Source organism: Gambusia affinis, linkage group LG20 (assembly GCF_019740435.1).
Source record: "Gambusia affinis linkage group LG20, SWU_Gaff_1.0, whole genome shotgun sequence".
Taxonomy (NCBI): domain Eukaryota; kingdom Metazoa; phylum Chordata; class Actinopteri; order Cyprinodontiformes; family Poeciliidae; genus Gambusia; species Gambusia affinis.
The window spans coordinates 21019548-21047464 of NC_057887.1; the positions used below are offsets into that span (position 1 = coordinate 21019548).

Below are 27917 nucleotides of genomic sequence, written 5' to 3' on the forward strand. Positions count from 1 at the left end.
GTTACAAGTGGTAGAGAGAGGTACCAGGCTTTCACTGAGTTAAAACTATTATATCAAAAGATATAGTATTACATAAACTACAGTCTGTCAACAAAGCAGAGACAACAGATAGAAATCCTTCAATAAAACAAACACATTCATACCAATATTTATTTAACCTGAAAGGTATCAGGTAACCTTTCTCACCAAATTGTGTTAAAATATGAGGAAACAGCTGCGTTTTAATTTTTCAATAAAAGGAATATTGGACATTTGCCAGCTGTCACTGTATAAAGCTTTGTTGCAGCCCAGTGCTGTCACTTCAGATGTTTTCACCAGAGAGCGGCTCTTAGACAAGGTAAAAAGTGTATTTTTGTTGCAATAAATTAAATACTGACATTTTGTTGTAGCAAAGGGGAAAATTTTTATTCAGAAATGTTTTATTTCACATAGGTTTGTGGGTAAAAATAATTGTTTTGTCTGTAAAACTTGAAGCATTTGCATTAAAATATTTAACTATCATGTATCTTTTTCTGTTTTTAAGACTTTTGAAAAATGGCAGGCCAAATCTTACTGCCTGTCCTGCTTCTGTCAACGATATGTAAGTAGATACTCAAGTCAATCTTAAATGAATGCATCTGTGTTAGTTTATCCAGAGATGTGAAACACAATTTATGTTTTCATGAACATTAAAATCATAATTGCAGTAGTAGAATTTGAATATACAAGAACAACAACAAACAGGTTCTTCTATATATAATCAATTCCTGCAAAAGTTCATTTTAAACATTCTTTATACAACAGCTTTACTCTTAAAAAATAGCAACGTAAAAAATTATAGCCTCAACGATCGATAGATAGATAGATAGATAGATAGATAGATAGATAGATAGATAGATAGATAGATAGATAGATAGATAGATAGATAGATAGATAGATAGATAGATAGATAGATAGATAGATAGATAGATAGATAGATAGATAGATAGATAGATAGATAGATAGATAGATAGATAGATAGATAGATAGATAGATAGATAGATAGATAGATAGATAGATAGATAGATAGATAGATAGATAGATAGATAGATAGATAGATGGATAGATAGATAGATAGATAGATAGATAGATAGATAGATAGATAGATAGATAGATAGATAGATAGATAGATAGATAGATAGATAGATAGATAGATAGATAGATAGATAGATAGATAGATAGATAGATAGATAGATAGATAGATAGATAGATAGATAGATAGATAGATAGATAGATAGATAGATAGATAGATAGATAGATAGATAGATAGATAGATAGATAGATAGATAGATAGATAGATAGATAGATAGATAGATAGATAGATAGATAGATAGATAGATAGATAGATCCCTTTGGGATTTTCTCTCACAGCACCAATAGATCAAATACTTAAATATATCCTCTATAAAAGAGGTCCAGGGTGGCTCTATGAGGTCCAGACCAATGATGTGTATTTTTATAAAATCCACAAAATAAAACAAATGAAATATGGTTACTTGATGCTACAAATTTAACAGTGTTGCTATACTCAGTAAACAAATGTTAAACTTTGTTTAACGTTTTTTTCTTCTGCATACAAAGCAGAAAATAATGGAAAGAAAATGTTTTTTTTTTATCCACTAAATACCAAAGAGAAAAACAGAAAACTTGTATTTATGAAATATCAAAAGTAATGAATTATTCCATCATCATACTTATAAAAAGTGATACATTACTTGAAATGAATCAATCTTAAACAGTTATTATTATTATCACCACTATTATTACTGTTAGTAGTAGAAGTAAATACTTAAATGATAGATAAGAATACTTTTATAATATATTGGGAAAATGTTAGTCCAATGAAATTAATTGTTTAAAACTCACAAAAACCAGGTATTATTCATTTACACTGGTTATATCAAATCTATCTATCTATCTATCTATCTATCTATCTGTTCTTTTTATTGTCTAACAAAATAGATAATCTTCTAAAAGAAGACACAATATTCTTCTAACACAAAATGTTACCTTAATATTCAAATTTTTAAAAACCCAAAATATGAAAAGAACTCGGCTTCACATCTAAATATTAGATTTGTTTAATTTTATTAACAGAAGACTAAAGGTTATTTTGTTACCAATATGTTTAATTAGTAAACTATAAAATAGCTAAAATAACCTCTGGCTTTACTTCTTGATATTATATTTTCTTTACTCCTCCAATTAATAAATGAAATAGTAAATAAGAATATTTGAATATTACATTGGTCAAATTCTTGTCATTTCAATAAATAACAAATGGTCAAAAGTTTTTCACAAAGATTTTGACCGTTTGTTATTTATTGACGTTAATTATCTTAATTTTATGTATATTTTTACAGCTGCAGTGACAACACAGAATCTGGGTAAGCTGAGAGTTTGTACTTGTCCTCTTACTTTACCTATAGATTTTTTTCTTTACTCCTTGTACAAATTAATTAATTGACATACAGCATACATGAATGTTAGTAGAATTAAAGCAATTGTTTAAGCTTTACCACAAAAAACAGAGATCTATAATGCTGTAAAGTAAGTGTTGGAATTTTTAAATTCTTTACTGTAAATTTTACTGATTTTTTTTACAGTTTGAATTACAGTTGAAACACAGTATGTCAACTAAATGTTGCAATTCCCAAATGATAGATTAACAAAATAATCTATGACTTTACTTTGAGATATTATTTTTCCTTTACTCCTTTCAGCATGTTGTTATTTAGAAAGAGTCTAATTTAATCAATTAATCTCTCTTGTATTTTCTAGGACCCCTCTACCCAATTGCTGGAACAATAAGCTCTCGTTCTGATGATGGAAGCTCTCCTGCAATTTCACTTCCACAATCCTTTAACTATTTCGGACAGCCTTACTCTCAGATTTATGTATGTTACTTGCCGACTTGAACTTTGAGCACTTTCCTTTTTACTGTAAACATCAAGACAAAAAGTAAACATTTACAAGAAGTGTATGTATAGTCATGCCTAATTTTTAGCCTTTTTTTTTCTCAGGTGAACCACAACGGACATCTGACCTTTGATGCACCATGGTCAAGTTTTTCTCCTCAACAATTTCCGATGTATGGAACCAGAGACATCATTGCTCCGTTCTGGACGGATTTAGACAACAGAGCCAATGGTGATATCTACTATGTTCAGTACACCAACGGCTCTCTTCTCCAACAAGTTACACAGGACATCAATAGATACTTCTCAGCTCTTAACTTTCAGGCCAACTGGATCTTCATAGCAACATGGCATGAAGTTGCATATTATCCAACAACTGGAACAGTAAGTGATCTGTTTTTGACTACTGAAGCCTACACTATTTTGCCAAACGTATTCGCTCACCTGCCTTGACATCCCATTCATAATCCCTAAGGTTCAATATGATGTTAGTCCACCCTTTTTAGCAAGAATAGCTTCAACTCTTCTGAGCACCTTGCTGTCCACAAGGTTTAGGAGGGTTTATGGGGATTTTTGACCATTCTTCCAGAAGCTCATTTGTGAGTTCACATACTGACGTTGGACAAGAGGGCCTGGCTCTCTGTCTCCACTCTAGTTCAACCCAAAAGGTGTCCTATTGGGTTGAGGTCAGGACTCTGATCAGACCAGTAAAGTTCATTCACACCAAACTCTGATCCACAAAGTTGGGAGTCTGGAATTGACCAAAATGTCTTGGAATGCCGAAGCATTCAGAGTTCCTTTCACTGGAACTAAGGGGCCAAGCCCAGCTCCTGAAAAACAACTCCACACCATGATCCCCCTTCCACCAAACTTTACACTTGTCACAATGTAATCAATGTAATCAGATAAGTACTGTTCTCCTGGCAACCGTCCAATCCACACTCATCCGTCAAATTGCCAGATGGTCACTCCAGAGAACGCACCTCCACTGCTCTAGAGTCCAGTGGCGGCGTGCTTTAACCCACTGCATCTGACACTTTGCACTTGGTGATGTATGGCTTGGATGCAGCTGCTCCACCATGGAAACCCATTCTATGAAGCTCTCTGTGGTCTGTTCTTGAGCCAATCTGAAGGGCACATGAAGTTTGGAGATCTGTAATGATCTTCTCTGCAGAAAGTTAGCAACCTCTTTGCATTTTGCGCTTTAGCATCCACTGACCCACTCTGTCAGTTTATGTGGCCAACCACTCCATGGCTGAATTGCTGTAGTTCCCAAACACTTCTATTTTCTTGTAATACAGCTGACTGTGGAATATTTAGGAGTCATTAAGTTCCACAATTGGATTTGTTGCACAGGTGGCATCAGTTCTGCGCTGGAATCCACTGAGCTCCTGAGAGTGGCCCATTATTTCACAAAAGTTTGTAAAAACTGCCTACATGCCCAGGTGCTTAATTTTATGCACCTGTGGCCACGGAGCGAATATTTATGGCAATATAGTGTAATTGATGTACAAGTAAAATAGTGTTTGATTAATCTGTAAATTCATTCTCAATAAATACATTTATTTTTTCAGAGAACAACCTTTCAGGCAGTCTTGACTACCAATGGTCGTTATTCATTTGTTCTGATGAATTATGGATCAATAGCCTCCACATCAAGATCTGTACAGGTCAGAGTTATTCAAACAAACTCATACCAACCCATGTCTTATTTGTAGTTTATTGGTCCTAGACAGTGTGTATTTCTCTAAATATAAATTAATTTTATTTATGTATGGACAATTCATTTTCAGGCCGGATATGATACAAAAAATTCCTCTCACCACATCAACATCCCTGGATCACTCTCTAATAATGCAACAGGACCTAACTCAACTTTTAGGCTCAACAGCAACGTCAACGTACCCGGTCGCTGGGCATTTCGAGTAGATCATGGTTCAAGAGGTTGCACTTTTAATGGTAGGAGAACATAGTCACTACAACAATAAGCACACATATCATGAAAATAAGGGAAAACTCCAATATGTGTCTCAAGGCAGAAAAATAGGGGTATTAAAATAAGTGCGTTGAACCCTAAGAATCTCTTCAGTTTAATCTTCTATAAACCCTTCATTTCCTACATTACATGTCATACCTAAGGCCTTGAGGACCGGTGTCCTGCCTCTTTTAAATGAGTCTCAACACATTACAACCAAGTACCGCATTTTTTGGACTATAAGCTGCTACTTTTTTCTCCAAGCTTTGAACCATGCGGCTTATAGCCCGGTGTGGCTTTTCTGTGGATTTTTCCTTAACCACCAGGGGGCTCTTTAGAAGAAAGTAAATTATTGGAAATAATGCGGAGAAGTTCATATGATGCCGCTTTTAAGTTGAAGAGCTTACGTACAGCAGCCATCGATCTGGCAGTACAGATCAATACCTGCTGCATGTAAGCTGAGCGTGAACAAAGCCATGGTTCGGCGTTGGAGACGCAGCGCTGCGCCTTTAATAGCAGATTTACTAAGTATGCAGCCCTCTGCTGCACTGGAAAATCAAACACCAGCGGCTTATAGCCCGGTGTGGCTTATATATGTACGCTCCCAGTTTTAAAAGAAAAAAACATTGTGGGTGGGTTATAATATGGTGCGCTCTATAGTCTGGAAAACATGGTAATGTTGTTAGTAGTGATGTTAGTAATGCGACTTAGTAACGCGTTACTACGTTACCAAGTCAGACTACTTTTTTCAGTAACGAGTAATCTTAACCATTGCTATTTCAAATCCAGTAGTCAGACTTCAGTTACTAATCGAAATCGCTTTGCATTACTATTTTCTTTTGTAATTTCATTCCATTTCCTCTATGCATCTTGGAGAGAAACCACTGTTTCTATGCAATGGTTATCAGCAGCGACAGAAACATAAATAATGGAGGGAGAAACTATTTTGAGTTTCACTCTCCAGATCTGATTACTATAAGCAGCTTTGGGCTTGTTTTTTTCTAAAGTCGCTTGCAGATTAAATGAGTTGCGGGTTGAGGTTTTTGGGCTTGCAGACATAAATCCCAGAATATGTCTGACATCCAGTTAGTTTTTGTCAGACTCTCTGTCCATCATTTCCATACAGTGGTTCCAAAAGTGTGGGGCGCCCCCTGGAAGGGGCACAGTGCCATTACAGGAGGAGCGCGGGAAGCGGTATGGATGAATGAAAAAAAAAATTGTTACACAAAAGTGTTTCACTGGAAAGATGGTTTTTAGTGTGTTTTGTTGCAACCTGAAGTGTGAAATAAACTTCAGTGATGTTTGAAAACAAAATATGTGTTTAGGTTTATGTCTGGTTGAACGACGTTTATGGCTAGTTGATTATTTTTTTCGTTTTTGGGGAGGATTTTATTATAATCCATAAGGAGACCCAGAAAATCTTTGGGAACCACAGAGTTCATTTATTACCTGTGAATTACGTCGAGATTCGTGATGCGCTACAACAAATTGCAAACATTGAGACTAATATGAACAGCGCAATAAACGTGAAAACAGCCACGAATGAACGAGTCTGTAAAGTTGGGCAACTAAGTGCCATTATTATTATTATTAATATTAAGAAAAGTGTCACAAATCTGTGCAGCGGGACATCTGAGTTGTGGAGCAGCAGGAGGAGCGCTGTATGATGCGTTCTCATACCAAATGTAACGTAACACACAACCTGGATGCTGGGGCGGGGTAATCAAGTTATCAGTAATCTAACTAAGTTACACTTTCAAAGAGAAATCTGTAATCCGAGTAAAGGTACTTTTCAAATGAACTATGCCATCACTGATTAAGTTAAAAGCAGGACTCACGAGAACTTATCTACATACTTAGGAAGTAATTCAGCCAATTGATTCTGATGTGTTGGACCTGTACATCTAGAATATTCAGGACAGTGGCTCTTCAAGATCAGAGTTTGACACTTCTGTTTTAAAAGAATTTTGATGTTTGAAACATAAACTTATTCATGATTAAAGCAGCCTTAAAATAAATCCAATTCTTTATTTGTTTAAAGGTCAAACTGTTCAACTTGGCGACTCTTTCTGGAGTGACAGCACCTGTGCACAGAAGTGCACCTGCACAATAGCAGGGCTGCAATGCTCCAACAATCCTTGCTCCTTTTCCCAAATTTGTCGGCCAGCTGCCTTTCAGTACTCCTGCCAGACTGTGCAAAGACGAACCTGCACAGTCAGTGGAGATCCACATTACCAAACCTTTGACAACTCAGTGTTTCACTTTCAAGGCACATGCACATACGTTCTGTCAGAGCAGTGTCAGAACAGACTGCCCTACTACAGAGTTGAGGGGAAGAACGGGCATCAAGGCAGCACTCGTGTTTCATGGACACAACTGGTCAAAGTCTTTGTCTATGATGAAACTATCGAGCTGGTTAAAGGGCATCAGGGTCAGGCCAAGGTAACAGGATTTTCTTACTCACTGTAACATATACCATGCATTTTTTCCTTTGATCATATTTGTAACTATTTTATTGTTGCCATCCTTACAGGTCAATGGAAGCTTTGCAACAACTCCTTTTTCCCTCAGAAATGGCTCTATCCAGGTTTATCAGTCAGGCTTCTCTGTTATCGTCAGCACTGACTTTGGTCTGATGGTGTCTTATGACAAGTTTTTATTTGTCCGGATCAGTTTACCCTACACTTTCCAAAATAGCACATGTGGGCTCTGTGGAAACTTCAACAATCACTCTGGAGATGACTTTCGAACCCGTCAGGGTGAAGTGGTTAGCTCTGATGTGGTTTTTGCCAACAGCTGGAAAGCTGCTGGTGATGATCAGCCTGGCTGTGATCCTCAGTGTTCAGGTCTGGCCTGTGCCGGCTGCACAGCAGCTCAGACAGCACTGTACAGAAACTCTGCCCACTGTGGTATTCTTGAGAACAGCACAGGACCATTTGCTGCATGCCATCAACATCTCCCTCCAGGATTTTTTGTGGATAGCTGTGTGTATGATCTCTGTGTCAGTGGAGGGTATCAACCCATTCTGTGCCAAGCCCTAAATGTCTACTCAAGTCAGTGTCAACAAAATGGGATCCAGCCACAAAGCTGGCGGACTTCTGGCTTCTGTGGTATGTCTGCCAGTCACAATAATTTTAAAAAGTAAATGCTGTTAAATATTCAAAATTTGAGTATAAATGTTTCTTGTGTTTAGAAATCCCCTGCCCAGCCAATAGCCACTATGAGGCCCAGGGTACAGGATGTCCATCTACATGTGTCAACCCCAATTCCACCAACAACTGCCCCCTCCCAAATCAAGAAAGCTGTATCTGCAATTCAGGCTACCTCCTGAGTGGAGGGGTCTGTGTCCCTCATGCTGACTGTGGCTGCAGCTTTGAGGGTCACTACTACCGCTCAGGAGAAACTGTCATACTGGATGCAGACTGTGGGAGACGCTGTACATGCAGCTATGGCTCCATGACTTGCAGCTCTCACAGCTGTGGCCAACATGAGTCCTGCAGGGTGGAGGATGGAGTAAGAGGCTGTAGACCAAACAGCTTTGCAACGTGTTGGATAAGAGGCCCAGGATCATATCATACATTTGATGGAGTGATGTACCAGTACCCAGGAGCATGTCGCCTGACCCTTGCCAAAGTTATGGGGTTCTCTAATCATTCACACTTCATGGTCACTGTGGAAAAAGTTCCACAGGGGGCTCAAGGTTTCTCCAATGTGCTAAAGTTTGAGGCAGAGGGAACACAAGTTGCTATTGAGATGACAAGTAGAAGCTCTGTGAAGGTGAGTGACAAATACATTTCTACAAATAAAATAAGTAAATAACATATAATAAGTGTAGCTTTGTTTGAAGATTATTACATATAACTACTATATAGTGAAATTTCAAACAAAAAACAAATGTCAAAATATCTTGATAAAACCAAGCTTAGTGTAAATATTGGCTATTTCAGATTACCCTGAGTGGACTTATCTTCAATCTGTTTAATCAGAACAACCCAAAAGTGTTAAAACTAAGAAGGAAAATGTTTAACATTTCATCAGATCTACTTAATCAAAACTATTTAACTGTTGTAGGGAATAAGCTTTTCAGAGAATATCTACAAAAAATGGACACATCATGTATAGTACATTTTGTATTAGTAAGATTTCATTATAGGAATTTTTCCAAACTGATGGAGCATGTGAAAGTTAATTTCTAAATCCATTTTGAAGTATTTTTAACATCTACCCCAAAAATTTTCTTGATGTATTATAGGTTGATGGCCAGCTGACCAGACTGCCCTTTAGCTCTGGGTCCAACAGAATCCGCATCTTCCAAAGCAACACTCACAGTGTCATTCTTCACACAGACTTTGGTGTAACTCTGCAGACTGTCTGGCCTCACTTTGTGCGTGTCACTGCACCAGGTGTCTACAGTGGTTCATTAGGTGGACTTTGTGGAAACTACAATGCTGAACAGAGTGACGATTTCCGTACACCCAATGGTACTCTAGTCAGTGACTCCCAGATGTTTGGGGACAGTTGGCGAGATGGCTCTCTGGCAGATCACTGTGTGGAAAACAGACCCCGTAACTCTGCAACCAATTTCAGTTCCAGTGAGTATTGTGGAGTTCTTACTTCACACGCTGGACCTTTTAGATCATGCTGGGCTGCAGTAAACCCTTGGCAGCAGGTAGATGCATGTGTAGAAATTCTCCAAGGCTCCAGAGATCCAGCATCAACACTATGTGAGGTCTTACGAGATTATGCACTGATGTGTCAACATAAAGGTGTGTCCCTGGGACAGTGGAGGAATGCAACTGGCTGTGGTAAGTTATAGAACCACATTTGATAGAGATGTCTTTGAAATGAACACATTCCTGGCAACTTCTTATTGAATTTCTTTCATTTCCTCCCCTACAGAACTAACCTGTCCTTCAAACAGTCATTATGAACTCTGTGGAAGCTCATGTCCATCTTCCTGCCCCAGCCTCTCCTTCCCCTTCACCTGTGACACTCAGTGCCAGGAAGGGTGCCAGTGTAATAATGGGTTTGTCCTCAATGGTAACCAGTGTGTGCCTCCAACATCCTGTGGATGCTTTCATGATGGACGTTATCGGCAAGCTGGTGAACAGTTCTGGGATGGAGAAGAATGTCAGAGCTTTTGCACCTGTAATGGTGTAACTGGTGTAGTCCAATGTTCTCCAAATTCATGTGGCCCTCAGGAGTCCTGCCATGTTATGGGGGGTGAGTTTGGCTGCCATGCCAACCCTCATGGCACCTGCTCTGCCTCTGGAGACCCTCACTACATGACCTTTGATGGCAAGGCCTATGACTTCCAGGGAACCTGCCGCTATGTTCTGGCAACAGTTTGCAATGACACTCTGAACCTTCACCAGTTTTCTGTGAAAGCAAAGAATGAACCGTGGTTTGGACTGCCAGTTTCTATCACCGCTGAAGTTTTTGTCGATGTCTTGGGCTATGAAGTGCGTATGTCGAGAGGCAACATTGGTACTGTGGAGGTAAGTCAGGCTGTCTCTGATGGAAGATTGCTAAATATTTAAAATTGTTTAAAGTAGTTTGGAAATTACTTTTGCAAAGTACTTTTCAAAGCCAAAACATTTCTTCTTGGTATATAAACAACTGTTCAGTTCTTAAATATCCACATCAGTAATAGTCCAGAAATATCAGTTGTGTGTCTCCCATGAATGTACTTTTTTCTTCACAGGTGAATGGAATCACAAGAAACCTGCCCATTGTCTTCAATGGAAGCCTGTCTATTTTTGGAAGTGGATCTCAAACATTTGTCAATGCAGAGTTTGGGCTGAGTGTCATGTATGATGGAAGTAGCACGGTGTCCATTTCGGTACCCCCAAGCTACAGGTAGTCTATCAAATTTTTGGCACAGCTTTAATTTAAATATTATATTCTTCAATGCTATAGTAGCCGAATTAATGCCTTTTTAGAACTGTAGAAAGAGAATATCATCATTGTCTGTTTTATTGTCACTCAACATTTTGATTCAGTCTTTCTTATCTTGATCAGAGGAAACATGTGTGGACTTTGTGGAAACTTCAATGGAAATCCAAATGATGACTTCCACACTCCAAGTGGAGCATCGTCCAACTCAGCAAATGCTTTTGGGGCATCTTGGAAGGTTCCTGGGAACTACACCTGTAGTGACAGCTGTGGCTCTTCATGCGCACAATGCAACGATGACCGATCTGCCAGGGCCCAGTGTGAGGTGATCCGGGCAGCTGACGGCCCCTTCAGCTTCTGCCACGAGGAGGTGGATCCAGCACCATATTTTAGTGACTGCGTCTTTGATGTCTGTGTGTCGGGAAATCGAGGCAGTGATCTTCTGTGCAGGGCTCTAGAGACATACGTCAGTGCCTGTCAGTCTGCTAATGTCCGAGTCTACCCTTGGAGACAAAACACCACTTGCAGTGAGTAGGGAAGGCAATGTGCTATTAAAGTATTCAATCAAACAACCATCTTCCTCAAAAGTCTCTCAAAATATGTGATCTCCTATCTTTGAACTTGTTTTAACCAACTTGTCATCCTTTTTTTCCTCAGGAATGGTCTGTCCAGCCAACAGCCATTATGAGCTGTGTGGAACAGACTGTGGCAACACATGTACCAGCAGCATTGATGCTGCCTGTGACCATGTTTGCTCTGAGGGATGTTTTTGTGATGAAGGGTTTTCCAGGAGTGGAACAAGCTGTGTCCCTGTGGAGAGCTGTGGCTGTCAGTATGATGGCTTCTACTTCAATGTACGTTATTTCAGGTTACTTTATTCTTTATCTATTGGCTCAGAAAGTCAGAACAAGCTAAACAACAGATCCAGAATGACTTCAATGAACTAAAGATCATTCAAGGTGTTGAAAGTTAAGGCAAAAAACTCAAACACAATTTCTTTTCTGTATGACATCACAGCAAAATCAAAAACAAGCAGTCACTATGTCAAGATATTGTGAGCCTCTGTGTTGGTTTGTCCTTGGATACAAATTCTAGGTGTCTAAAAGTGTCACGTTCACTTGTTCAAATAGTTATATGCATTTAGAAACATTGTAGGTATAACTAGCGATTGCACTGTTCAGGATGATTCTGCCTTATGGAGGAGACTCTATTCTTGCTCAAAATGTGCACATGCCGAATACCCCATGACCAAACAAATATATGAATAAAACAATGCTGATGACTCAGAAGAAAGTTGACTGAAGCTTGTGTGAGAGTCAATATCTGAAATTATTTGAGCCCTGTGCCTACAAGGACTTACAGACCATTCTGGGAGGAAACAGCCTTTGGTCAAGAAACAGCCAGAGGTGTAAATGTAGTTTTCAAATGCGATCCAAGCGATAATGGACTGTTGCTCTTTACAAATAAAATGGTAATGTAATGTATTGAATATATTTGAAGATATATTCAAATCTTCCAGAAGGTTTGAAGGTTGTGGGTTTGGTTCTAACTTCAATCCATTACATGTCAATGAGCCCCTGCATCATTAGCTTTCGAATGATTTGTGAATTGGTTTATGAAAGTGTGCGAGTATGATTGGGTGAATATGGTCATAGTATAAAGCTCTTTATGTGGCCTTGAGAAGCAGTAAAATTTAGTCTATTTCAATTTACCTTTTGAATTTTCTATAAATATGCAAATATTAGCACAAGCACATTTACTTTAATTTCACAGTAACTATTTGGGTGGCAGGTCCTTTTGAAACAAAAGTCAAGAATAACAGGTAATAGAAATCATCTCACCCTTTTGTTTGATACTCAGATTGGAAATTCCTTCAATAATTAACAAAAGCCTGAACTATCAGGAAGGAGTGGAAAATTGGCAAGGCTGGATAATGAATCAGGTTCTGCATGCTGTATTTTTACAAGTATGATTTGAACTGGAAAAGAAGCATGGCAGTAGTCCATTGCTTATTATCTCCAAATTCAATTCTTCTTAATATTGCCACACAAATTTATATTTCCACTTTTTTGTCATCTTGCAGGCTGGTGAGTCCTTCTGGACAGACGGTTGCTCCCAACGATGCGAATGTCAAGCGCCCAATGTCCTGATCTGCAGTCCCTCATTATGCACTCCTGCACAACAGTGCACCATCAGAGATGGCCAGCTGGGCTGTTACGACTCCATGTCTACCTGTACTGTATGGGGTGACCCACACTACATCACCTTCGATGGAGCCCTAGCTCATTTTCAGGGATCATGCTCTTATGTCATCACTGAGAGTTTGAACCATAGCAATGATGAAACTCAGTACAAAGTCGTGGCCACCAACAAGCACAGAGGAAACAATCTTGTGTCTTTTGTGTCATCAGTTGATATATTCCTCTCAAATCATCCAGAGAGTGTTCATGTCAGACTCGGACCTAACAAGAGAGTGAAGGTAAACTTAATTTTAAATTATGGACAAGTTTTTGTTATAAAACCTTTGGTCTAACTCTATGAACTCTCATCACAACAGGTAAATGGAACAGAGGTTTCTCTTCCCACCACTGCAGCAACTTTTGGTCAGGTGATGAGGCAGGGAAGTTACATGGTGTTTGATGCTGTTGATGTTGTAGTCCAGTTTGATGGCTCTAGTACTTTACTGATCAGGATGGGCCGCAACTATCAGAACAGAGTCAGTGGAATGTGTGGGAACTTCAATGGTGATCCCAATGATGACAAAGTTTTGCCCAATGGTACTTTGGCCCAAAACGACAACCAGTTTGGCCACAGCTGGAAATCAGAGACAAGCCAAGAAGGGTGAGCTCAGGCTCCATTTGTCTGCATTTACCTGTTGAAATCTCAGCAATTGAACATGTTTGTTAAAACTTCTGCTGTCTTAAAAACTCTTAAATGTCTAATCAACTTTTCTAGGTGTGGATCCACTGGTCAGACAAGTGGTGATGGACTAAGTGACTGCCGCTTCATAGAAGAATACACAGACCTCTGCAGAGTCATCACCAACACCAGTGGCCCATTCAGTTCTTGTCACCTACATTCTAACCCACATCCATTTTTCAATTCCTGTGTTTATGATCTCTGCCTCTACACGCCAGCCAATGGCATGCTATGTTCTGCTGTCTCTGCTTACGAGAAAACCTGCACCAACTTGGGTCTAAGCATCCCCAACTGGCGCTCTCCTTTGCGATGTGGTATGCTTGTTTTGCTCAATATATTGTCAGAACAATGAGTTACTGATTGGTCGTATGTAATGTTTATGGTTTGAAATGTTGTTTTCTGATATATTTGATTCAGCTGAGATTGACCCTTGTGAAAAGCTGGACTGTGGAGAGCATGAGTGGTGTGGTAATAAAGACGGTGTGTACAGTTGCTTTTCTGATGAGCACTATCCTAGACCCAACAATGAGAGCTACGGTAAGGGTAACACCTTTTTAACCTTTTGTTTTTCATATGAAGAGAATTATTGATAGTCACATTGCAGAGTCAAACATGTCTTGTATTCTGGTATTCTTCAAGTTTTAAGGATAATCTTCATTTTCTGCATCTGGTGGTGCTGGTTACTTCTGTATCTGTGGTTCTTGTTGTGGGGATGTAGAGTAGACTAGAACCAGAAGAATTGAGTGGTCTGGAAGGTTTACACAGTAACACCAAGGTTGACATACTAAGAACAGTACTTCAAAGTCTATTCAATGAGCTATAGGGAGCCAGTGTAAGAACAAGAAAATTGGGGCGATGTGCTCCTTCCTTCTGGTTTTAGTGAAAACTAGATTGGCCATTTCTTCCACTTGAAAATAGTTCTCTCTTCCAGCACTGTCTGGAGTCTTTCTTGGATTGTCTCAGGTAAATTTTTACCGTGCCAATCCGTAAAGGGAAGGAGAAGTTGTGAACGACCAACGATTACTTTGATTTTTGAATTGTCGTCTCCGTGTATTTTTGCAGTGGGAGTGGAGGAAGTGAAGAAAACTGTTCAGTCCTTGTTGCCCATGCTTTGAAATATTGAATTAACATTAAGAGCTGCCTCATTTCTAGGAATCGTATCTAGGCATCCTTAATTAAAATATGGCAGGATAAGTGGTTAGATCCTAAGCTTTTTCAGCCACTTCAGCAGAAACAAATTTCTATTGTGTTTCCATTTTAAATTTTTCTAATGAAATCTGTGCTTTTTGTAGGACCTCTCTACCCAATTTCTGGAAACACAACTCAACCAGCTCTCGATGGAAGCTCCCCTCGGATTGTTCTACATCAACCTTTTGTGTATTTCGGACAACCATACAATCAGATTTATGTATGTAAAAATTGCCTCCATGTTAAATAAAAAAAAACACTTACTCATTTGCCAGGAGATAAAAGTTTTTGCTTGTTTTTTTTAGGTGAACCATAATGGACATATAACCTTCAATAATCCATGGGGGATACACATACCTCAAAGTTTCCCAATGTATGGGACCAGGGACATAATTGCTCCATTCTGGACTATATTTGACAACACACAAACTGGTCTAGTCTACTATAAACAATATACAAGTGGCAACATCCTCAACCAAGCAACAGAGGACATTAATAATTACTTCCCACAGTTCAACTTTACTGCAAGCTGGGTGTTTGTTGCAACTTGGCATGAAATACCGTACTGGCTACATAATAATTCAGTAAGTTTTCTTCTCTTTGAAATGTATGATGCTTTTATCTAAATACCACATAACAAAAGCAATAAATTGTTTTTGTTTTTCAGCAAACAACAGTCCAGGCTGTCTTGATCTCTGGAGGCCAATACTCCTTTGTGCTGATGAACTATGGGAATATATCCCCAAATCGCTGGAAAGTACAGGTTAGAGCAAGTATATTCAAGTTATACAATTTTAAATCTTTTCTACTGTGCAATTCGTCACTTTAGCTGTGAATACTAAGACTAATTTAAAGTGTGCACATATTAAATGCATCTCTGTGTGTTTTATTATGCCAGGTTGGATACGACACAATTAATTCCATTCACCATCTCACCGTTCCTGGATCTTTCTCCAGTAACACTTCAGGCAATTACTCAGTTTTCCGCCTTAACAGTAACGTAAATGTACCTGGTCGCTGGGCTTTCCGACTGGATCACGGATCAAGAGGCTGCACTTTTAATAGTAAGACCAGTAGTCCTGCATCAATGGACGACTTATCTTTAGACCTTGGGGTCGGTGGCAGGGGGAAGGCGGGAGGATTAATTCCTTCGTCACATGGAGACCTCCAGTGATTGAACAAGAAATAGGAATAGCAAGGCTGCTGTAAGTCTGTTTACCAGTGGAATTTAGTTGGTAATAAGGAGTAAAATAACTGCAAGAGAGCATTAGGAGGATGTTTAGAACATTTTCAAACAAGGTTTCTGAGTATTTACTGAACTGTTGAGATTTTCAGAAAGATCTTGACAGTAAAAAAATGTTAAGCTTTGTTCTGATTTTATGGGTCTCTTATTTTTTAAGATCTACCTGTTCAACTTGGCGACTCTTTCTGGAGTGACAGCACCTGTGCACAGAAGTGCACCTGCACCAGAGCAGGGCTGCAATGCTCCAACAATCCTTGCTCCTTTTCCCAAATCTGTCGGCCAGCTGCCTTTCAGTACTCCTGCCAGACTGTTCAAAGACAAACCTGCACCGTCAGTGGAGATCCACATTACTACACCTTTGACAACTCAGTGTTTCACTTTCAAGGCACATGCACATACGTTCTGTCAGAGCAGTGTCAGAACAGACTGCCCTACTACAGAGTTGAGGGGAAGAACGAGCATCGCGGCAGCACTCGTGTTTCATGGACACGGCTGGTTAAAGTCTTTGTCTATGATGAAACTATCGAGTTAGTTAAAGAACATTATGGAGAGGCCAAGGTAACGAGAGTCTCTTAGTTACTTTAACATATACCATGCATTTTTTCCTTTGATCATATTTGTAACTATTTTATTGTTGCCATCCTTACAGGTCAATGGAAGCTTTGTAACAGCTCCATTTTCCCTCAGAAATGGCTCTATCCAGGTTTATCAGTCAGGCTTCTCTGTTATCATCAGCACCGACTTTGGCCTGATGGTGTCTTATGACATGTATTCATATGTCCAGATAGCTGTGCCCTACACTTTCCAAAATAGCACATGTGGGCTCTGTGGAAACTTCAACAATCGCCCTGAGGATGACTTTCGAACCCGTCAGGGTGAAGTGGTTAGCTCTGATGTGGTTTTTGCCAACAGCTGGAAAATATCCGAAGATGATGAGCCTGGCTGTGAGGTTCAGTGTTCAGGTCTGGCCTGTGCCGGTTGCACAGCAGCTCAGACAGCACTGTACAGAAACTCTGCCCACTGTGGTATTCTTGAGAACAGCACAGGACCATTTGCTGCATGCCATCAACATCTCCCTCCAGGATCTTTTGTGGATAGCTGTGTGTATGATCTCTGTGTCAGTGGAGGGTATCAACCCATTCTGTGCCAAGCCCTAAATGTCTACTCAAGTCAGTGTCAACAAAATGGGATCCAGCCACAAAGCTGGCGGACTTCTGGCTTCTGTGGTATGTCTGCCAGTCACAATAATTTTAAAAAGTAAATGCTGTTAAATATTCAAAGTTTGAGTATGAATGTTTCTTGTGTTTAGAAATCCCCTGCCCAGCCAATAGCCACTATGAGGCCCAGGGTACAGGATGTCCATCTACATGTGTCAACCCCAATTCCACCAACAACTGCCCCCTCCCAAATCAAGAAAGCTGTGTCTGCAATTCAGGGTACCTCCTGAGTGGAGGGGTCTGTGTCCCTCATGCTGACTGTGGCTGCAGCTTTGAGGGTCACTACTACCGCTCAGGAGAAACTGTCATACTGGATGAAGACTGTGGGAGACGCTGTACATGCAGCTATGGCTCCATGACTTGCAGCTCTCACAGCTGTGGCCAACATGAGTCCTGCAGGGTGGAGGATGGAGTAAGAGGCTGTAGACCAAACAGCTTTGCAACGTGTTGGATAAGAGGCCCAGGATCATATCATACATTTGATGGAGCGATGTACCAGTACCCAGGAGCATGTCGCCTGACCCTTGCCAAAGTTATGGGGTTCTCTAATCATTCACATTTCATGGTCACTGTGGAAAAAGTTCCACAGGGGGCTCAAGGTTTCTCCAATGTGCTAAAGTTTGAGGCAGAGGGAACGCAAGTTGCTATTGAGATGACAAGTAGAAGCTCTGTGAAGGTGAGTTATAGAATTATTTTCTTCAAATAAAACATGTAAGTGACATCTGTTTTGTTTAAAGAATATTACATATAACTAAGTTTTTATGACATTTTGCATATAAAGCAAATGTTACAAATAGTATAGCTTTTAGATTTTTTTTCTTCATACATGACAAGACTATATATAATTAAACATAACTTAGTAAAATTACAATTATAATTTCCACAACTTTATTACATGAATTAAATAATTTGTATTTTAGTACAGTCAGATTCTGTTTTTTTCTTGCAGTAGTAGTAGATTCAGATTTTGTTGGCAATTTTTAGAAAGGAATTTTTCCCAAACTGAAATATTCGTATTTTATTATGATGATTCCCTGAGCTAAAAAAGAAAGGATCATAAAGAGGACTAAAATCTCATGTTCTTGATGCAACTAAATTTGGTAAATTTATTGACATAAACAAGCTTAGTGTACATATTGCATATTGTGAGATTATCCTGCATGAATTCATTTTAACAGTTTAATCAGAAACACAGAGAAAGTGTTAAAAAGTAAGAAGTTACATTTCTAACATTTTATCAGCTCTTCTGAGTCAACACTTTAACTGTTGTGAGGAATAAGCTATTCTCCTTATTTCTACAAATAATGAATACATTAAATATCTTTAATAAATTTTCTATGAGTAGGAATTGAATATATCTGGAAGCTTTTTATAGTGACAAAATATGCAGAAATTAATTTCCATATCCATTTTGAAGTATTTTGAACATCTACTCCAAAAATTTTCTAAAGTTTTTTTGCTATGTGTTATAGGTTGATGGCCAGCTGACCAGACTGCCCTTTAGCTCTGGGTCCAACAGAATCCGCATCTTCCAAAGCAACACTCACAGTGTAATCCTTCGCACAGCCTTTGGTGTAACTCTGCAGACTGTCTGGCCTCATTTTGTGCGTGTCACTGCACCAGGTGTCTACAGTGGTTCATTAGGTGGACTTTGTGGAAACTACAATGCTGAACAGAGTGACGATTTCCGTACACCCAATGGTACTCTAGTCAGTGACTCCCAGATGTTTGGGGACAGTTGGCGAGATGGCTCCCTGGCAGATCACTGTGTGGAAAACAGACCCCGTAACTCTGCAACCAATTTCAGTTCCAGTGAGTACTGTGGAGTTCTTACTTCACACACTGGACCTTTTAGATCATGCTGGACTGCAGTAAACCCTTGGCAGCAGGTAGATGCATGTGTAGAAATCCTCCAAGGCTCCAGAGATCCAGCATCAACACTATGTGAGGTCTTACGAGATTATGCACTGATGTGTCAACATAAGGGTGTGTCCCTGGGACAGTGGAGGACTGCAACTGTCTGTGGTAAGTTCTAGAACCACATTTGATAGAGATGTCTTTGAAATGAACACATTCCTGGCAACTTCTTATTGAATTTCTTTCATTTCCTCCCCTACAGAACTAACCTGTCCTTCAAACAGCCATTATGAACTCTGTGGAAGCTCATGTCCATCTTCCTGCCCCAGCCTCTCCTTCCCCTTCACCTGTGACACTCAGTGCCAGGAAGGGTGCCAGTGTAATGATGGGTTTGTCCTCAATGGTAACCAGTGTGTCCCTCCAACATCCTGCGGATGCTTTCATGATGGACGTTATCGGCAAGCTGGTGAACAGTTCTGGGATGGAGACGAATGTCAGAGCTTTTGCACCTGTAATGGTGTAACTGGTGTAGTTCAATGTTCTCCAAATTCATGTGGACCTCAGGAGTCCTGCCATGTTGTGGGGGGTGAATATGGCTGCCATCCCAACCCTCATGGCACCTGCTCTGCCTCTGGAGACCCTCACTACATGACCTTTGATGGCAAGGCCTATGACTTCCAGGGAACCTGCCGCTATGTTCTGGCAACAGTTTGCAATGATACTCTGAACCTTCACCAGTTTTCTGTGAAAGCAAAGAATGAACCATGGTTTGGACTGCCAGTTTCTATCACGGCTGAAGTTTTTGTTGATGTCTTAGGCTTTCAAGTGCATATGTCAAGAGGCAACCGGGGTACCGTACAGGCAAGCAAATTTTCTCTGATAGAATTTTGAAGATGATTCGAAATGTCTAAGGTTTATTTGAAATTACTTTTGCAAAGACTTTTTAAAGCTAAAACATTTCTTCTTGGCATATTACCAAAAAGTGCTCTGCTCTTTATATCTGCATGCGTAAGTGTCCAATAACATCAGTTGTGCATCTTCCACAAAATGCACTTCTTCTTCACAGGTGAATGGAATCACAAGAAATCTTCCAATTGTCCTCAATGGAAGCCTGTCTATTTTTGGAAGTGGATCTCAAACATTTGTCAATGCAGAGTTTGGACTGAGAGTCATGTATGATGGAAGTAGCACGGTGTCCATTTCTGTGCCCCCAAGCTACAGGTAACCTATGTACTTGATTTTAAATTTAAAGACCATATTCTTTTCATTCCTTTTTTACTAATTAATGCCCTTTCTAGGACTGTTACATAAGTATATCATCATTGTTGCTTAGACAAAATATTTATATGTATTTTGAGACAAAACTGACTCATCTAAAAATATAGATGCTGTTCTTTTTTTCATTTTTGTTGAATATCTTGGTCTGTTTTGGGAATTCCATGCAATCACTGCTCCAAAATCATCAAATTCTGGGACCAATAAAATACACGTTAACCTATCTGAAATCAGTTTCATGTATTATTAAATGTTAAATGGTTGAATGTTGTTGATGAGGTAGCTAATTGTAGTTTCCAGCTATAGTTAGCATAATAACTAGCCAGAAAATATTTCACAGCTGTAGCTAGCAAGCTAACCATCTCACTACTGAAAATATGAATTAAAATTTTTAATTCCTACATTGTTTTCAATAGTTTCATAGCACATTGTGTTTTCTTGCCAGTGATTGTGTCCGTCTCACTCTTATGCCAATGCAAAAAATTTGATTCAGTCTATCTCATCTTCTTCAGAGGAAACATGTGTGGACTTTGTGGAAACTTCAATGGAAATCCAAATGATGACTTCCACACTCCAAGTGGAGCATCGTCCAACTCAGCAGATGCTTTTGGGGCAGCTTGGAAGGTTCCTGGGAACTACACCTGCACTGATGGCTGTGGCTCTTCATGTGCAAAATGCAATGATGACCGATCTGCCAGGGCCCAGTGTGAGGTGATCCGGGCAGCTGACGGCCCCTTCAGCTTCTGCCATGAGGAGGTGGATCCAGCACCATATTTCAGTGACTGCGTCTTTGATGTCTGCATTTCGGGAAATCGAGGCAGTGATCTTCTATGCAGGGCTCTAGAGACATACGTCAGTGCCTGTCAGTCTGCTAATGTCCGAATCTACCCTTGGAGACAAAACACCACTTGCAGTGAGTAGGGAAGGCAATGTGCTATTACAGTAATCAATCAAACAAGTTTTTTCCTCCAAAGTATCTTGATTTTACTTGTTTTAATTGACTTATCCTTTTTTTCTTGTGTATAAAGGAATGGCCTGCCCAGCCAACAGCCATTATGAGCTGTGTGGAACAGACTGTGGAAACACATGTACCAGCAGCATTGATGCTGCCTGTGACCATGTTTGCTCTGAGGGATGTTTCTGTGATGAAGGGTTTTCCAGGAGTGGAACAAGCTGTGTCCCTGTGGAGCGCTGTGGCTGTCTGCATGATGGTTTCTACTTCAATGTAAGTCATTTCAATTCAGTTTATTCTTCATTATTTAGTTGATCGTCAACACATAAGAGTTAATGCATCTTTTTCAGAAAGGCTTTGAAGAATTAAAAGATCATTTAAGGTGCTGCATTTCAAGGCACCAACACAAACATCAAGCCTCCTTGTGGGACATCTCATAAAAGTCGCTATCTGCCAAAATTCCAAAGAAAATATTTATGCACCGCCATAAGACTCCTTGGTACAATCTCTAGGTATCTGAAAATGGCCTCTTCTCATAATTATAAACAAGGATAGTTCTGTTTCTCAGAGGCAGAAGAAGATGCTCAATGAAGCTTGGCTGAATGGCCACCAATATAGGAAGCAGCCATTGGTACAAAATTAACCTAAAGAGCAGAGTATAATTAGTATGTTTAATTATACAAAGTATAATTAATTACATATGCAACTCACCACTACGGGACTGGTGCCCTTTACCAATTAAAAAGATATAATGTAGAATAAATATAAATGTATAGATATCTTCTGGAAGTTTTGAAAGTTAGGGTTCTCATTCCAGCTTCCACCTTAGACATTTCACACGTTTGTTTGGTACCTAGTCTAAAATTTCCTCCAGTAATTAACAAAACCTTAACTGACCGGAAGGAATGGAAACGTGGCAAAGGCGGCTCATGAATCTCGTTCTGCATCATGCAGCTTACTGTTGTCATATACTTTCACTATTCTTGCAGGCTGGCGAGTCCTTCTGGACAGACGGTTGCTCCCAACAGTGTGAATGTCAAGCACCCAATGTCCTGATCTGCAGTCCTTCATCATGCACTCGTGCACAAGAGTGCACCATCAGAGAGGGCCAGCTAGGCTGTCACGACTCCATGTCTACCTGTACTGTATGGGGTGACCCACATTACATTACCTTCGATGGAGCCCTAGCTCATTTTCAGGGATCATGCTCTTATGTCATCACTGAGAGTTTGAGCCACAGCAATAATGAAACTCAGTACAAAGTTGTGGTCACCAACAAGCACAGAGGAAACAATCTTGTGTCTTTTGTGTCATCAGTTGATATATTCCTCTCAAATCATCCAGAGAGTGTTCATGTCAGATTCGGACCTAACAAGAGAGTGAAGGTAAACCTAATTTTAAATTAAGGATAAAAAACAAGTTTTTGTTATAAAACCTTTGGTCTAACTCTATGAACTCTCATCACAACAGGTAAATGGAACAGAGGTTTCTCTTCCCACCACTGCAGGAACTTTTGGTCAGGTGATGAGGCAGGGAAGTTACATGGTGTTTGATGCTGTTGATGTCGTAGTCCAGTTTGATGGCTCTAGTACTTTATTGGTCAGGATGGGCCGCAACTATCAGAACAGAGTCAGTGGAATGTGTGGGAACTTCAATGGTGATCCCAACGATGACAAAGTTTTGCCCAATGGTACTTTGGCCCAAAACGACAACCAGTTTGGCCACAGCTGGAAATCAGAGACAAGCCAAGCAGGGTGAGCTCAGACTTTTCCATAGTTACCCTAAAAAAGCTCAACCATTGCAAACATTTGTTCAGAAATTGACTGTCTCTAAAAATGTTTTAAATGTTTAATAAAACTTTTCTAGGTGTGGATCCACTGATGAGAGAAGTGATGATGGACTAAGTGACTGCAGCTTCATAGAAGAATACACAGAATTTTGCAGAGTCATCACCAACACCAGTGGCCCATTCAGTTCTTGTCACCTGCATTCTGACCCCCAACCATTTTTCACTTCCTGTGTTTACGATCTCTGCCTCTACACACCAGCCAATGGGATGCTGTGTTCTGCTGTTTCTGCTTATGAGAAAACCTGCACTGTCTTGGGTCTAAGCATCCCTGACTGGCGCTCTCCTATGAATTGTGGTATGCTTGTTTGGTTCACTACATTATCAGAACGATGAGACGTTAATTAGTCATATGCGATAAATTTCCTTTGTCATTTGTGATATTGTCAATTCAGCTGAGACTGACCCCTGTGAACAGCTGGATTGTGTGGAGTATGAGTGGTGTGGTAAGAAAGATGGTGTGTACGGCTGCTTCTGTGATGAGCACTATAATAGATCCAACGATGAGAGCTACGGTAAGGGCAAAACTTTGTAAACATTTTTAATAGTAAAGGAGGTAGCAATAATCGCATAGCATTGTCAAACATGATTTGTTCACTAGTACTGTATAGTCGGTATTTTCCAGGTTTCAAGCATAATCTTTACATCGGTTGGTTTAGTTGGTCTCCAAACGTCAAAACTATGAACTATGGTGAATGATTGTTTATGAATTAACCTGAACAATATCTCAAGGGGGAAGTGGTTGCCATTGAGTCTGAGTGGGCCATGTTCTACACCTCCATTGTCGAGGGAGCTTATGAGAGTCGGGATGAGGATCAGTGCCTCCAAATCCGAGGCCATGGTCTTGAGCTGGAAAAGGGTAGAGTGCCTTCTCCAGGTCGGGGGGGGGTGTCCTGCCCCAAGTGAAGAAGTTTCAGGATCTTGGAATCTTGTTTAAGAATGAGGGAAGAAGGGAGCGAGAGATCGACAGGCGGATTGGTGCAGCGTCTGCCGTGAAGAGGGCGCTGTACCGGTCCGTCATGGTGAAGAGAACTGAGACAAAAAGTGAAGCTCTTGATTTACTGGTCGATCTACATTACCACCCTCATCTATGATCATGAGCTTTCGGTCATGACCAAAAGAACGAGATTACGGATACTAGCGGCCGAAATGACTTTTCTCCAAAGGGTGTCTGGTCTCTCCTTAGAGATATGGTGAAAGCACAGTCATCTGCGAGGGTCTCAGAGTAGAGCCGCTGCTCCTTCATGTCGAGAGGAGTCAGCTGAGGTGTTTCGGGCCTTCAGTTAGGATGCCTCCTGGATGCCTCACTGGTGAGGTCTTCCGAGAAATTCCCACCGGGAGGAGGCCCCGGAGACGACTCATTACATGCTGGAGGGACTATGTTTCCCATCTGGCCTGGGAATGCCTTGGGAATCCTCCGAACGAGTTGACCCAAGTGGCTGGGGAGAGGGAAGTCTGAGTCTCCCTTCTTAGGCTGTTATCCCCGCGACCTGACCCCCAGATAAGCAGAAGAAGATGGATGGATGGATTATTTTGAGAAACTGGACTCAGTGTAGCATTGCTGTTATTTGTATACTTGTCACCTTTCTCTCTGTATTTATAGACAGTCAAATGTGTTCCTTTTTGTTTATAAATTACTGGCACAACTTCCCTCTTACTGGGAAGTAAGAGGGAAGTTAGATATTTATCTCAAATACCTAACAGCATTTGAGGTAAATCTCACACCCGGTTTGAAATTCGGGTGCAGCTTTTTTTCCTTATGTTTGTGCCCAGAGTTAGAACAGATCTTGCAAAGTCAGGATTTAAACATGCTGCCCCCTATGCTTGGACTCTACCAGGAAGAGTATATATTGACAGAAGTGACACTTGGTGAACTAAAAACATTACTGAACGACCATGAAGAAGAGGGTTTTAACTGCCATTGCTTTTGATATTCATGTTTTTATTAGTTGCTTTTATTATAGTATGCTTTGATGCTTTTAAAACTTAAGGTGTTTCACTGATTGAATGTAAATAACAATTCTTGTAAATGGTGCTGCTATCTTATCAGGCCCCATTGAAATAGAGATTGTAGATAGATTTTTTTTCCATCCGAGTAAATAAAGCTTAAATGTTTCTGTCTTTGGTGGGCAGATGCAAACATTGAATGCTCCAGCAGTTCTGGCACCATGTCAATATCTCGCTGCCAGCTATTTGAAGCGGGCTTCCACTCCAGTGCTCTCCATCTCCGAGACAGCTCCTGCAATGGGACTCTTCAGAACGGACGACTCATCTTCCACTTTGACAATGACAACCATCTGTGTGGAACAACTCTTATGGTAAAGTTAATGAATTGGAACATCTTTTTTAAAGCTTCAGTTTGTTTCTTCAGTTGATTGATTCCATTTTGTCATTTCACTGTTAGAGAAATGGAACTCACTTCATGTATGAGAACAGTATTCAGGGCAATGTGACCAACCATCAGAGGAATCTTCATCTGCGTTTCTCCTGTGTTTACCCTCTGGCTCAGGATCTCTCAATGGTTGTGGACATCAACCCGGTGGAGAGGTCTTGACACAATTTTCTCTGTTTTCTTTGAGCAATGTGTCCAATTACACTTCTATGTTTTACTTGGTTATTATTTATAATGTAATCCTGTAAGCAAATTATAGTAGCTTAGCCAGCCTATTAGATACATTTAAGAGAAGTAATAATAAATGCATATTCTACAGCATTCTGAGGAAGAAGCTTCCCATTGGCACGGGGTCATATCATATGAGGATGATCCCCTATGAGGATGAAGGTTTCCTCTCCCCCTTCAGCGCTAATGGACACATAGAAATGGATGTTGATGAGATGTTTTACTTGGAGGTGCGAACAGAAGGGGTGGATCAGCGCCAATTTGCCACAGTTCTGGACTCTTGCTGGGCCACGCCAGTCAACCAAGCCAACTACCCTATCCGCTGGGATCTCATTACTGCACAGTAAATGAGACCATATTGTTGTCTTTATAATTTAATTCAGTGTCTTCTTGCTGACAGTCTAACTGATGCTTCTGCTTCTGCTTCACAGGTGTCCTAATCCAGATGATGGAACCGTAGAGGTGATTCAGAACGGTGTCTCCACTGTGTCTCGTTTCTCCTTCAGGATGTTCACCTTCACCAACCACACACAGATTTTCTTGCACTGCAATGTCCACTTGTGTCTTTTGAGAAGCAACAAATGCAGAGCTGTAAGTTTTTTTTCTGTGCTTTTTGTGGCTGTATCATGTATGATCAAGTTGAACATCTTCAGAGGCTTAAAATGTTGCTGACTTGCTTTTTTTTTTTTTTTTTTTTTACAGCACTGCTACCAGGATTATCACATTCTAATCCGGAGGGACGTATCTTACCATGACTCTGCAGCTCTGTCAATTGGACCACTGGTACTCGGGGCACAACCAAACACTGGTAAAGTTCTATCATATCTTCACTGTTTTGTAATCGCAAAGATCATATTTCAATGGATTAACAAAATCAATCCACATCTCCTTTTTACACAGGTGGACTAATCCAAAGAAACAGTGCTGTGGGTATACTGACAACAATTGTTACCCTGATTGTCAGTTTGCTGATGACCAGAATTCTGGTCAATTGAGAAAGAATAATCACCATCTAAGATCAAGTAAAGTTTTGTTACTTATGATTTATGTTGATAGGAGGTGTTTTCTGGGTTTTGGTTTCTACTCGTAATTATGCAAAGTAAATGTGCTTTTCTAACATCTCGGGCACTGTTGTGCTTTAGACCATTTGTGGGACTAATGCAATGTTTGTTTTTTTCTGTGGAATTTTTATCATTAACTGTTGACAATATATGATTGTAAAATATCAATTGTGTGCTTGGATAAAACTAAAATAAATAAATATATATATATATAAAGTTAATTAATTTTACAGGAAAGAGCTTAAAAGAATTTTTGTTTGTGGTGGGAAAAATATTCAATTAAAAGGGGGATTAATAAAGAATATAAATAAAGCTTTTCATACTTTTTCCTGTTGATAAAAGCCTTAATAAACTCTATATTTTGGATCTGACATGTTCTGTATTATATTTTATTCAGTTATGGATCTTAACGGCTTGTTGTTATGGGACAGCTTGTAACATCAACAGTTGTAAAATGGCTTAGTAAATATTCTCAGTCTCATTAGTAGTTGGTAAACATTTGTAATTAGACATGATTTTTGACCCTATAATATTCAATAAACTGTTAGAATTATAATATTTTTTCCTTGTTATAACTCTGGGTGAAGGTGGAGATCTGGTCTTCAGCCACTAGATGGCAGTAGAGCACAGCTGATCTGACAAAGATTACCAGCTGATCTAGCCAAACCCAGTCTTTGGTACTAATATTTTTAAAATGTGATGTTTATATGTAATATATATGATGGGGTAAATATATATTCTTTTTCTTCTTCATCTGATTATCTATTCTGTGAGTAGCTCAGTTGACTGGATGCAAAATGGAAGAGTTTAAAACTCCTAAGTCTTCTGTCAAACCTACTTCCCATTTGGGACAAGTTCTGCCTTTTCTTTCATTCATCATCTGCTGCCCTGGCATCATTCTGTCAGGTTCTTCTTGCGAGACAACATTCCTAC

At 39.8% G+C, this 27917-nt stretch overlaps 2 protein-coding genes across 2 annotated transcripts; both read left to right on the forward strand.

Moving 5' to 3' along the window:
• The first annotated feature begins 2497 nt into the window (after positions 1-2497).
• On the forward strand, positions 2498-4909 carry LOC122823498 (sushi, nidogen and EGF-like domain-containing protein 1). Its single transcript, XM_044103164.1, has 5 exons — positions 2498-2507; positions 2800-2915; positions 3042-3320; positions 4511-4606; positions 4730-4909. Exons 1-5 carry the CDS (start codon positions 2498-2500, stop codon positions 4907-4909), a joined length of 681 nt encoding a protein of 226 aa, XP_043959099.1.
• A 363-nt stretch (positions 4910-5272) lies between these two features.
• Positions 5273-27083, forward strand: LOC122823499 (IgGFc-binding protein-like). Its single transcript, XM_044103165.1, has 36 exons — positions 5273-5364; positions 6038-6105; positions 7079-7353; positions 7445-8021; positions 8105-8688; positions 9164-9716; positions 9811-10409; positions 10616-10770; positions 10933-11333; positions 11464-11660; positions 12890-13285; positions 13364-13647; positions 13762-14039; positions 14143-14262; positions 15018-15133; positions 15219-15497; positions 15581-15676; positions 15812-15977; positions 16314-16714; positions 16806-17382; positions 17466-18049; positions 18846-19398; positions 19493-20091; positions 20297-20451; positions 21018-21418; positions 21534-21730; positions 22447-22842; positions 22928-23211; positions 23324-23601; positions 23699-23818; positions 25437-25621; positions 25708-25850; positions 26015-26266; positions 26355-26514; positions 26626-26731; positions 26824-27083. Exons 1-36 carry the CDS (start codon positions 5273-5275, stop codon positions 26916-26918), a joined length of 10722 nt encoding a protein of 3573 aa, XP_043959100.1. The 3' UTR covers positions 26919-27083.
• Positions 27084-27917: the final 834 nt, after the last annotated feature.